The 13,959-nt window shown below is 32.8% G+C and overlaps 1 protein-coding gene across 1 annotated transcript in view; it reads left to right on the top strand.

Moving 5' to 3' along the window:
- Window positions 1–13,688, top strand: part of LOC120355187 (cadherin-23-like) — a 65,288-nt gene extending 51,600 nt beyond the window's left edge. Inside the window, 3 exon segments of the mRNA XM_039443514.1 lie at window positions 2,815–2,950; window positions 9,073–9,162; window positions 12,294–13,688. Of these exon segments, the coding sequence (XP_039299448.1) occupies window positions 2,815–2,950; window positions 9,073–9,162; window positions 12,294–12,459 (392 nt within the window). The 3' untranslated portion in view covers window positions 12,460–13,688.
- The last annotated feature ends 271 nt before the right edge of the window (window positions 13,689–13,959 follow it).

The following is a 13,959-nucleotide window of genomic DNA, read 5'->3' as shown; positions in this document are numbered from 1 at the left end:
AGGTTAGGATGAATTACAACCATGTGAATGGAGGTCTAGGATCTACTTATGGGGATGGGTGGGGATGGGGGAATGTGAATGGGGGTCTAGGATCTACTTTGTGATTATTCGTTTTTTTAGGTTAGGATGGATTACAACCACCAACTCGAAGAACCTAATTCATAATTTAACTCATAACTTGTATGTATTGGAACCTAATTCATAATTAAACTTGTCATTTTTGACTATGTCATTTACTCTATGGTGTTTATGTTCTAAGAATAATGATCCGGAGCTGTATGGGGGAATGTGAATGGGGGGTCTAGGATCTACTTTATAATTATACGTTTTTTAGGTTAGGATGGATTACAACCACCAACTCGAAGAACCTAATTCATAATTAAACTTGACATTTTCAAATTTAAGTCATTTTAGAATTTAATTGTCAGTCCCAAACTACTTCAAAATTCTACTCTTTTGAACTTAATTGTTAAATCATGAATATATAATATAAATATATATAGAACTATAAAATGCACTGGTACTTACTCTTGATGTTGATAAAGATGAAATTGATCCAAAACCAATATAATAAAATCACACACACACGTACTGGTGGTACACACATGTACTGACGGCACGACTGTCAAAGACACAATGTCACACTCCTTGTAGAACAACTCCTTTTATACCCCAGTTCAGGATCTGGAGGGAATTTTTTTTCCCTTTTTTCCCAATCTTATGTGTTTTTGATTTTTTTTTTCAATTTTTTTTTCTAATTTTTTTTTTTAATTTTTTTTTTTTTTAATTTTTTTTTTTCAATTTTTTTTTTCATTTCTTTTTTTCAATTTTTTTTTCAATTTTTTTTTTCAATTTTTCTTTTTTTCTTTTTTTTTATTTTTTTTTCATTTTATTTATTTATTTTTTTTATTATTTATTTTTTTTTTAATTTTTTTTCATTTTTTTTTATTTATTTCTTTTTTTTTAATTTTTTTTTATTTTTTTTTAATTTTTTTTTTTATTATTTTTTTATATATATATATATATATTTTTTTTTTTTTTAATTTTTTCATTATTATTTTTTTTTATTTTTTTTATTTTTTTTTTTGACTTTGAGGTTAGGGTGGTTGACCTGGATGACCTTGAGGTGGGTGTGGTTGACCTGGATGACCTTGAGGTGGGTGTGGTTGACCTGGATGATCTTGAGGTGGGTGTGGTTGACCTGGATGACCTTGAAGTTGGGGTGGTTGACCTGGATGACCTTGAGGTTAAGTTGGGTGACCTGGATGACCTTGAGGTTAAGGTGGTTGACCTAGATGACCTTGAGGTGGGTGTGGTTGACCTAGATGACCTTGAGGTTGGGGGTGGTTGACCTGGATGACCTTGAGGTTGGGGGTGGTTGACCTGGATGACCTTGAGGTAAAGGCCGGTCCTGGGACACTTGTGTCCCAGGACCGGCCTTTTATATCTACTATCATAATTAATTGATTTACAAAGATGAAAATAGACTTCCATAACCATTCTTGGTAAATTATGGATTAATGATGATTTTCTAAGTTGATCAGTTCAGTATTTCATACTGACAATATTGTTTTGAAAGTTACTTTGTTCATTTTTTTTCATTGTATTGTTGTATTTCACGTATTGTATCTTGTATTGTTGTATTTGTGAAGGAGACACATTAGGGGTAACCTGTTGTCTCCATAAATAAATAAATTTCAGACATGATGATGCATCAATCGTGTGTTTCCTATTCCGAACATGTAAGACAATTCTTTCCTGAATTATATTATATTAAATCAATAAAGATGCGATAGTGAGACATGACATGTTTTGAAGTCTAGTGTCATTCTCAAGTATCAAGATAAATCTTACTTGATTTTTGAGAATGACATTATAAATAGTGCCAATAAAAAATATCATGGTAAAATGTAAAATTTATAACTATGTAGATGTGAATGTGCGTTCAACAGACGTATGAGACGTATTTCAAGTTTTATTTCATTTTACTTAGAAAGCAATAGTGAGGTCCACGTTATAATGACATTGTTTGATTAAAATTGGTATAACTATTCTTGTCTATCATTTCTTTCCCGCTTTGCTCTGTTGCCAGATCGTTTTTTAACAATATAGAATTCATAAATAACTGACAAAATATTTCATCTTAATTATGAATATTCATTATGAATATATTGAAAAATATAATTTCTTGCTTAATAAAATATAATTGATTACTTTAAACGAGAATGAACAGTTAATATTACATCAAAAAACCTGTATCAGCTACCGTCTTTAGAAGGCATTGACAAGACAGAAGATCGGCAACGTTTTTCTCCTATCTTTCTGCACTGCCATTATAACGTGGACCTTACTATAGATCAAAATCTTTTTTATATAGATGAACATTCCTCTATATTCTTTCTCATTATGTCATAAATATATAAGTAGTAATTTATAAATAAGCACAAAGCAAGTTAATATTATAAGAGCACTTTATTTTATATGATTGTTGTCCAGTCATTCCAGGACACACACACAAGCACCACACCAGTGCCATCATCATCTGATAGTGTCACCAACCTCTCAATACAACATCTCCCTCCTTAAAGGGTATCACAAAATGATACAAACATATAAACTTGTAAATATAATGTTATTACATTAGTGTCATTTGCATTGTAAATAAATAAAATAAAGTATTTATTTCTACTTAAGCACTAATCCAGTAGGCTATTCAATACTAACAATTGGAAAACCATGCTGAATGCTTAAACATATAATATTATTGTACATCATTATAATTTTTTAATCTTATTGAACTTTCTATAACTTCAGGTACTACAGAATCTGATTTAACGGGCAGAGTGGCCGGAAGAGTTCCAAATACCAACATGCACAGTGTGGAGGGTTCGAATCCCATCTGGATGCAAGCTTACGAGAATGAATGGTACAAGGAGGATGATTCGATGAGGTAATATCATAAAATATCTCATGAATAATGACACGGTGAGGTAATATCACATGAATCACTCACAAATACATGCAGATATCAGATGCACTTTGAATGGTCACGATGAGGTAATATCACAAAAATATCACATTGAGGTAATATCACAAAAATATCACTGCACTGAGCACATTGAGAATACGAAGTTTGAATCCTATAGGACTGCACAATTCCTTTGAAACAGAATTTCTTTGCAAAGTTGATAGATTTTTATATAGTTATGCACAAGTTGATCTTTTTCTCTAGTTTCCTTCTGTGTTCTAGCTGAATGATCACCATGTTATCACTTCACACAAATTGATTTATTAATTTTCATTTCCCACGCAACCATATTCATTCCTACTTTTAAACTTTGCTATGCAATTCTTTTGTTTCTTAATTCAAATCAAATCAAAATTTATTCACTTGAAATTCATACAAAATATTAACAATTTAATTGATCTATCACGAACCGCTATGGTTCATAAAGTTTCAATACTAAAATGATTACTTTCACTTCTTGTGTACACTTTTTGACAATTTCGTAGTCTTTTTTATTTAATATTCAACTAAAATGATTACTTGTAAACTAGAGTGATAGTGAAAAAAATATTATAATATTATAAATATATCCACTCACTGACTGCAGCATGCTTTTGAATCACATGCGGCTCATTTTCATTTCTTTCTTTGTTGGATCCAATGTGGCATGATTGAATTCTATATTAATTCTCACCTTGTCAAGCTCGATACAAGCATAACATAATATGCCTATTTGTTTGTTGGAATAAGATCTGTGTTATTTTTATGCAAATTTATTCAAATTATCTTCATTCTAAACTGCTTTATATTCTAATTGGTATTCATAGTTTAGCAGGAGTATGGCAGAGAAGCAAAAAATACTTTCCATACTTTGAAACATTATTTTAAATTGAGGTTTGTAACGGATAAAATAACTAAGCATATAATAATATTTTAATATCACCATACTTATAAAAATAGATTTAATATCGGAAAATATTCCAAATATTCATATTAAAAGGAATATTGGTATTCATATTTATTCATTCATATACATATATAAATGATCTTACTTCGCACATATTACTTAAAATGAATAATTGACGAAAGATTTTCATTTACTTTAGAAAATCGATTTTAATGTCAATTATAATATAAATCTCAATAAATCTTAAACTGTACAAATATGAACATTCAATGATTCTCTCATCAGCTCTGCTGTTAGTTTGATAAACAACATTAGTAAATTATTAACAAGTCATATGGTTCATATGATTAGAAAGAAGAAGCGTGAATGTAGAGCAACCAGCTTCTTACATCTCCCCCCCTTGAACGAGAAACTTCCTCGAAGGTGTCAATTTGCTTGAGTGACAGATGATTGGTTCACTCCCATTGATTCCGCAGGCCACTTCATACATTGAGTTTGATATTCTTCTTATAATGGGGAACGGTCCACTTCTAACTTCATCTAATTTATTTCTATTCAACTTGTTCCCTTTTTCTATATACACTAGTTCTTTTTCCTTGAAACCATATATTCTTCTGTTCTTATCACATCTCAGTTTGTTCCGTTTGTGGTTTAAATTGGAATTTTTTATTGCTTCTTCTCTGTCTATTTGTAAGTTTCGTTTTTTCCTCAGTTGTGATGGTATTATTTCCAAATCCTCTCCCAATAGCAGATATCTTGGTGTAAATTTAGTAGTGCTATGGATTGTCTTGTTGTATTCTGATGTGCAACTTTCCGCTATTTTCGACCACGTCTGCGTTCTTCCTTCTGGACTATTCACTTTGCATCTAATACGATTCACCAATGTCTGGTTTAGCCGCTCATTAAGACCATTTGATTGTGGGCAATCTACCGATGTGAACACCATTGTAACACCTTTTTCGAGTAGGTAATCTCTAAACTTTTTTGATTTGATAGACGCATATTGATCAGCTAATAGGATCTTGACAGAATGGTTTTGTAAGATAGGATCTAGCAAACGAATGTATTCTTTAGTAGTTTGACCGCTAGAGCTTGAAGTGAATGCATATCTAGAGAAGTGATCGACCAATATGTGTAGGTATCGTTTTGTTGAGTTGTTTCCACCAAACCCACCAACAGTATCTATCGACATGATCTCATACGGTTCACTAGCTGGACCCAATTGTGAAAGTAATCCTATTGAGCGACCTCTTCTTGTTTTATTCTTCTTACATATATGACACGAATCACAATAGCGCTTGACCATTTCATCCATGTTGGAAAAGTAGTAATGTGGACGTATGTGTAATAGTGTGTGGTGAGTTCCGATATGTCCTAGTTGAAAATGAATTTTCTCAATCAATTCTTTACCCTTTTCTTGAGAAAGGAAGATTCTTTTGTTTCCTTTCATACATTTGTAGAATATTTCCTCTTTATATTCAACATTCCTATTATTCATTATTGCTTCTTTGTTTTTTTCTTGATCGTCTTTTATTTCTTGTATAGATATCAAATTCACAACTGTTAAAATGTCTTCATTCCCTTCAAAGTGCTCTAAAACTGGATTTATTGATAAAGTATCTGCTTCAACATTTCCTTTTCCTGGGCTATATATCAATGTGAAATCATATTGCGATAGGTAGTATACAAGATCTCCCAATTCTTCATCGGTTCGTGCTTTCACTCTGAGATTCTCCAATGGTTTGTGGTCTGTGATCACTGTAAACTTCCGTCCTATCAATCAATATTGCCAATACATAATTGTCTCTTTTATAGCCATACATTCCAGATAAATAGCTTTTTTCTTCTTTTGAGCAGGGCTCAGTTTTTTTGAAAAATATGCTACTGGATGAAGCTCATTATTTTCTTTTGGTTGTTTCAGTACAGCTCCAAATCCCTCTCCACTGGCATCGGTGAGAATGAATACTGGTTTTTCATAATCATAAATTCGTAATACGGGACTAGAACATAAGTATTTCTTCACGTTTTGGAAAGCTTTATCACATGTCTCTGACCAGATAAAAGGTATGTCCTTCCTCAGTAGATTGTGTAAAGGTTCTAGAACTTTCACTGCATTCTCTATGTATTTATAATAGAAATTTATTTTCCCCAAAAACTGGCGTACATTCTTCTGGTTTTCGGTTGTTTGTCTCTTTTCAATTGCTTTGAGATTGTCAGTGAGTGGACGGACTGAGTTATTTTCAATTATGTGTCCCAAATATTTAATCAAACTCCTTGCAAAGTTACATTTTTCCAATTTCAGCTTGAACCCTTCTTTATAAACCGCATCAAGTACGAGGTTTATATGTTTCAAGTGTTCCTCAAATGTCTTTGAAAATATTAAAATATCATCAATGTAGCAAGTACAAAAATCAGTCAACTTATTTTTTTGTAAAGTGTTACCCAATATTCTTTGAAAAATTGCAGGCGCGGTCTTCAAACCAAATGGTATCCGTAACCATTGATAATGGCCTTCGTGGGTCACAAATGCAGTTTTCATTCTGTCTTCTTTTTTTATTGGTATTGTCCAGAATGCTGAATTAACATCAAGTACTGTGTACCATTTACAATTACCAGCCTTCACTGTTATATCTTCTATTCTTGGGAATGGTTGTGGCTCTGGTATTACAATTTTATTCAGTTCCCGGAAGTCAATACATAGCCGTGATTTTTTTTCTTCTCGTTTGAAGGCAAGTGTAACAGGAGATGCAAATGGTGAAGTTGAATATTCAATCAATCCTGCCTCTAAAAGTTTTGAAATTTGTTGTTCTATTTCTTTTTTATCTGGGATACACGTTCTGTATGGCTTCTTAATAATATATCTATCTTCTGAAAGTTTGATTTCTGCCTCTGCATGTTTTACCTCACCTACATCATATTTGTGTTTTGCAAATAGTGATTCATAACCTTCAATCAGCCTTGTTATTGTTTGTCTCTTTTCAGTATCAAGATAATACAGATTGCTTTCCATATTTACAGAGAAGACAGATGACTCATAATTCAATCTTTCAACATCTGTTTTGTCATCAACCTTCTGTAAAATTTCTAAATTTTCATTCTGTATCAATTTGAACTTTTTTATTGCATCCAATCCAAGAAGTAAGTCATAAGAGAAATTATTGTTCTTCACAACATATACATCTAATATTTCTTCGATTTTATTGATTTTCATTGGAATTTTGGCCCGGCGATTTGTAAAATTCACACCACTAATAGTTCGAAAAAGGTTATGGTCGTTCATAAGTTTTGTCTTCAGCTCATCAACAATTTTCTGATTTATTAGAGTGATATTTGAGCCACTGTCATAAACCCCTTTTACAATCTTCTTTTTATCAACTAGTACATTAACTGTAATCAATGGAATGAACTTACACGCCGGCTTATTCAGTTTTTTGAGTTATCAACATCGAGTGTATTTTCCTCACAGGTTGTGAAATTCACTGTTTTATTTTTATTCCTACAGATCTCTGCAGGATGAAAGCGATTTGGTTTTCCCAAGGCTGTACATACAGACAAGGAGTCTTCTTTCTTCTTATCTCTTCCATCTTGGTTGAGTCTTTTTTCTGGCTATTTATATGACTATGTCCGTTTGAGTTTGTGAATGAGTCATATTTTTGAATCTCATTCATCAGATCTTCTGTGGTCTCGATATTTTCCTTATCTAATCTATTCTGAATATGAACTGGTAGTCCCACAACAATATGTGAGATTCTAGATTCATCTGTCATAGTTCTCTCACATTCAAGCAATAATCGTTCCTTCTTCAAAGCATAATCAAGCATAGATCCAAAATTTTCAATGTATTTGAATGAATATGCATATCTCACATTTGACCAGCCTTTATTAGAAAAAGTTTGGAGAAATGTTTTTGACCACAAATTCCAATTTTTCAATCCTAATTTATATTTGTTGGAAGTATACCAATCTTCAGAACTCCCTTCTAAAAATAGTCTTAAACATGTTATTTTTTCTTCATCGTTGTGGATATTGTAACGGATACATTCTTTCTCAAAATCTTCCAGCCAGAATTTTGCATTTTGTCCAATTTTCCCCGAGAATTTTTCCAAAACAAATTTCCTATCAATATCAATTGAAAATTCACTCTTACCTTTTTTCGGCATGTTGAACAAAAAAATCGATTTTTAATGATCTTACTTCGCACATATTACTTAAAATGAATAATTGACGAAAGATTTTCATTTACTCTAGAAAATCGATTTTAATGTCAATTATAATATAAATCTCAATAAATCTTAAACTGTACAAATATGAACATTCAATGATTCTCTCATCAGCTCTGCTGTTAGTTTGATAAACAACATTAGTAAATTATTAACAAGTCATATGGTTCATATGATTAGAAAGAAGAAGCGTGAATGTAGAGCAACCAGCTTCTTACACATATTTATACAATTAAGGTAAAACCAACAGTCATTTGTATTGATATATACAAATTTTCATGTGAAATACATATTCAATCATTCTACAACGAATTCAGTAACGTTTTAATCCTATATTATTATAAATATGATATAAGCTCTAAATAATATGTGTACGTTTTATGGTGAGCCCTCAAAGAAAATTCCTTTGATCAGATTTGAATATTTTTTTATCAGGGTGTATTAGAATGCATTAAGGTGAGATATGATCTGTATTAATATTACAACCTCAAGTAAAACAGATCATCATCACATGAAACTCTGTGTGGTTGGATGAAGGTAGACGATTTTACTTATGTAGCCCATCAATTTTCATCTACTCAAAAAAATAACAACTTGGAAAAATTATCATGCCACTCTAACTGTGCTCTGTGAGTATACCTTGCGCTTACTTCTAGCAGAGATTAGGGAAGATCTAAGATTACCAACTCCTCTCTGATTATTAAATTCTCTCTCTCTCTCTCTCTGATTATTAAACTCCACTCTCATTATTAAACCCTAATGTATTAAATGCATTACTAACTCCTATTTGCTTCTAGTGAATATGTCTCAGGTTTTGAAGAAATCAAATTTCTACCAACATTTTACAAGTGTTAAAGGTCAGGTTAGGATTGATTTGTTGGGTGTTTTGAATGCTTTTCTGTGGGTGACGTAACGCAGAATGCAGTTTTATGTTTCAGTCAAGCGTCTGAACGCGACTCGCTCGATGAGAACGCTGTTGTCGCACTGACTACGCCAAACGATGGAGGCGGTAACTCCTCATGCAACAGGTGAGTCACTCACTTCAACCATACACTAGTAGTCCTATGAACAGTAGACCTCGCGCAGTTATAAATCGCAGCCTCCTCTTATACTGTCCATCAGAATAAATCCTGTCTGTATGTCGTGTCGGTGAGATATCGGTGTGAAAACGGCTAATGGCTGTTCGGGTTGGTGTATCAAAAATGCTAACATCAAAAGCTTATCTCCTTTCAAGACATACTGGCAACAGGACAGCCCGAGTTCAAAGCAGAGAAAGTTCGAGAGACAATACTATGTTATTTAAGTTATTAATTGCATGCTATTTATAATCTTTTGACAGCTAATTTATGAAGAATAATTCTATAGTCTGACTTACATTGAGATATTGAATTGCATGCGTCATTGCATGCAATTTATAATCTTTTGACAGCTGATTTATGATGAATAATTCTATAGTATGATTTTTACTCTAATATTGGCGTATGAAGGAGGCTCCTTTTTTCTTTTATATTATCCTTGAAATGCAAAATTTTCAAAAACTTTGTATATACGTCTACGCACAATTTAAAAAGGAACATACCTGTCAAATTTCATGAAAATCTATTACCGCGTTTCGCCGTAAATGCGCAACATATAAACATATAAAATTTTAAACATTAAGGGCCAGCTTCCGAGCTCGGGATTTAGCTAAGTCCTAGACTTTAAACAGCAGGAGTCAGAAAATTGGTTTTCCAAAACGGGGCGTAGTCGCAGCTTTTATAACAGTAGTCGTAGTTTTCATTTTATTTTATTTTGTGTTCAATTTTCTAGTTTTTCGAAATTTAATTCAAACGTGACTATGACAATGAACTGCGACTACGCCCCATTTTGGAAAAAAAATTTCTGACTCCAGCTGTTTAAAGTCTAGGACTTAGCTAAATCCCGAGCTCGGAAACCGGCCCTAAGAGAAATGCCAAACCGTCGACTTGAATCTTAGACCTCACTTCGCTCGGTCAATAATTCAGCTACATGGCACTTCCTATGGTGGCGTTTCCTACAAACCTATTAGAATTAGAATTCCCGATTCTTAAATGGATCATCACATTAGAGTCTTGATTGGCAGGTTATATCATGCTCTTTTTGCATTGAGAGCCATGGCTATAATATAATGTGTCCAGTCAAATAACGACTCTCAGGGTGTATCATGGCTACTTTCTGTCACTGATTCGCTGCAGTGTTCTTTTCTGGGATGGCAGTGGATCTGATATGCATGCGATTTTCATGGTGCAAAAGAAGGCCGTTCGTGTTCTTGTAGGTTTAAATCTTATTGGTCGTGACTCTTGCAGTCCAATATTCGAAAACCCTTATACTGCTAACGGTTCCAGCTATCTATTATTTGGAAGCTGTTTTGTGTGTGGTCAAAAGTAGCCATAAATTTGATTCAAGCAGAGACATGCATATGATACTTGTCTAAAATTGATTTCCGGTGGTTCGGAGCCCACCTAAGCTGTCCACTCATATCTTAGGCCAGTAATAATCTGATCGTTGCCATTTTGCATTTGATATCAAAGTTTGATTTTCTAAACTAAGGTTTTATTTATTTGAAACTGTAGATTGTAAGCTCTGTCTGAATTATTCTTTGATGAAAAATAACTTGATTGAATAAAAATACACATATGTTGTCGAATTCTACACAGTTTTACTCGGTACACGACCATGGTTTCGTGACCACACCGGTCACATTTTCAAGTTGACTGAAACTTGAAAACTTGAAGTCAGTCAACTTGAAAATGAGACCGGTGTGGTCACGAAACTATGGTCGTGTACCGAATAAAAATGTGTAGAATTTGACAACATATTTGTGTTTTTATTCAATTATGGAACGGTTCTACAATATTGACAATAACTAAGTCGAATTTTTGAAAAATAAATTATAATCAGGATTTAATCAACCTCAATAATAGCGAAAATATATTATGTATTGTTTTTAGACCCATTCTGAAGTTGTAGAAAAAAATTCAAGTGCCGGTTTCCGAGCTCGGGATCTATAAGTTATAAGTAGTTGAGTCCTCGACTACGTTAACGCCCTGACTCGGAAAGCCAATTTTCTTACTCCAGAGTTTAAACGTGGTTAAAGTCTAGAACTTACCTAAATCCCGAGCTCGGAAACCGGCCCTAAGTAATTAGAACGTAAAACTTCTTTAACCACTATCAATATAAATATAATAATTTCCCCTTCATAGATTTTATTGAGTATATTGATTATGAACATCTATTTCTAGTGAGTCTATTTTCGTATCTAACATAACACCATAGAGAAACAATAGCGTAAGTAGATATCCCATGGTATAGGGAGTTTATGTCGTAACTTTTACTGTTATCTCAAGCCGATTACTGTCGATTTTCACTGTTTTGTTGGGGTGAGAGTGTATGAACGGCACAATATGAGAGACTACCAGTGTCACACAGCTTCAAGGGAAAGAACTACGTGGACTATCGGCTTGAGATAACAGTAAAAGTTACGACATAAACTCCCTATACCATGGGATATCTACTCATGCTATTGTTTCTCTATAGTAAAACTTCTTTATTGCTTTCGAAAAATTATCGTGCTCCACTACGCGAAGCGTGATAACTGATTTGCTTGATTAAGCAATAGATTCGCGTTTACTCTTTTACTACACAAATAGCTATTCTGAATTATAGAAGGTTATTCATTTTACAACTATTTGATCACGTCCAAATTAAATGAAAATAACTTTTGTTTCCCAAAAAGATTACAAATTAATATAACCTGATATATAATAAAATTGATATGTTAGGAAACCCCCTACAAGACTATTCGTCTGTATGTAGGGGGAAAATAAATGTAGGACCACATGATTGAACGAAAATTGAAATTTATTTGCCAAATATTGTTACAGACATTTCTACAATCACATAATAATAACCGTAATAAAGTTAACAAAAGTACAACGTTTTAGAAGTATATAGTACATAAGATACTTGACAAGATTATGTGATAATATTAAGCAAAGTTATAATAAAATTTTGGCTCTACTGGCAAAAAGTAACACTTGAGCACTAAAGTGTTTCTGAATTTTAGAGTGTTGTTCATTCTCAAACTATCAAGTTAGATTTTTTGCAGATTGAATAATTTTGTGTTTTTGTTTTGCAACAGTCGTTCGAACATGATCAACGTGTCGGCCGTCGACGTCCCAGCCATGGTTAAGGAGCAGAACGATCTGAACAAAAATGGCGGCGGCTACCACCAGAATCTCTACCATCATCTGGACAAGCTCAGCAATCCTTTGATTGCTAAAAAACTTGAAACTACTGAGTTGTGAAGCTGATTCAGTTCTTTTCATTTGATTTATCCAGATGGTACTGGAGATTAACGGTAAAGCTAGCTACTCTTGAAGTTGATTCTAGCCGCCAATATTGTTAAAATAACTAGAATATTTGAAATTGAATATTTTTGCAGAAAAGTGGATCAGTTCAGAGCTACTCAAATACAGAACTGTACGAAACACAATAAAAAATTATCAAAAGTACCCTTCATTTTACTCGATATAAGTGTTTCAAGAGTTTCTATTCTTCAAGAGTCATTTCCCATAATGAAACAGGTGAAAATTTTTAAATTAATATATATTAAATCTTGGATCACACCAATCATCGAAAATGAGAAATCAACACATTTAGGCTCAACCCACACTTACGCGACCCAGGCCGAGAAGAGACTCTACTCTAGTCGAGAGCATGTGTTTTCAGATGGTGACGAATCGACTGGTCTGAGTGTCATCATTTGGAAACACACGCTCTCGACTAGAGTCGAGTCTCTTCTCGACCTGAGTCGCGTAAGTGTGAGTAAATGTTAACTATAAATGGAAGAAAGATATCAACACTTGAAAAAGGCTCTTGAAGAGTTGAAACTAGTGAATTTCCAAATAAAATTGAGGGTGGTTTTGATTATATTTAATGTGTATTGATAATCAGTAGCCCTAGAAGGAAGAGTGAGAACTGTACAAGTAGTTATAGAATCTTCATAAGATGTTCTCTAGTGTACCTTGATATTTAATAACTTGTAAGAGTGGACATCTGGAGAGTCTAACTCTATTCTTCATGATTGTGTCTTCACTGTGACGGTGAAATCTATTAAAAATCGAATTCCAAATATGAAAGTAGATTTATTAAAAGCAATATTGTCCATATAGGGACTTACTTTATGAATCTTTGTATATTCTATGTAGATAATCGATTCAAGAGTGTATAAATAGTAGACTATTATTGGGAAGACGAAGAACTCTTCGATAATTTCATATCAGATTTAATTTATAAAAACTATTTCTTGATGCCAAAGTGTAAATTTGTTTTTTTTTGTGGAATTTGTTGAGATTATTAATAAATAATTGATATACTCCACATCAGTGTGAAAGGCCAAGTTTGAATTATCTAGTGTATGTAGTAAAGATAAGAAATCATTTTTAATTGTCTGTATTGATGAGCTTATAATTATATTCCTTTTGTATAAAATGTATAGTTTCATAATGTTTGTAGAAAAATAAAGAAGTTCTTTCAATTCCTTGACTATAGTTATTGGAACCCTTTAATATATTTAATTATAATGCTCCAATTATATCATGAACTGGTAAAGTATATAAGTAAAATCAGGGATGGCTGTACAGTGTTCCTGAAATAGATCGACGAATTCCATATGAGTGTCAACTCGGCTGCTTTGGGGCTTAAAATTTTAACTAGTCAAAACACTACCTTCTAAATAATTAATATACTGAATAGTTTTGCTAGTTTAAATTTATGAGTAGCAAAGCAGAACTCAGTGTTCTACC

The sequence above is a fragment of the Nilaparvata lugens genome, chromosome Y (assembly GCF_014356525.2).
Source record: "Nilaparvata lugens isolate BPH chromosome Y, ASM1435652v1, whole genome shotgun sequence".
NCBI classification, from domain to species: domain Eukaryota; kingdom Metazoa; phylum Arthropoda; class Insecta; order Hemiptera; family Delphacidae; genus Nilaparvata; species Nilaparvata lugens.
The sequence above is the reverse complement of the archived record's forward strand: the minus strand, read 5'-3'. Positions and strand labels throughout refer to the sequence as shown.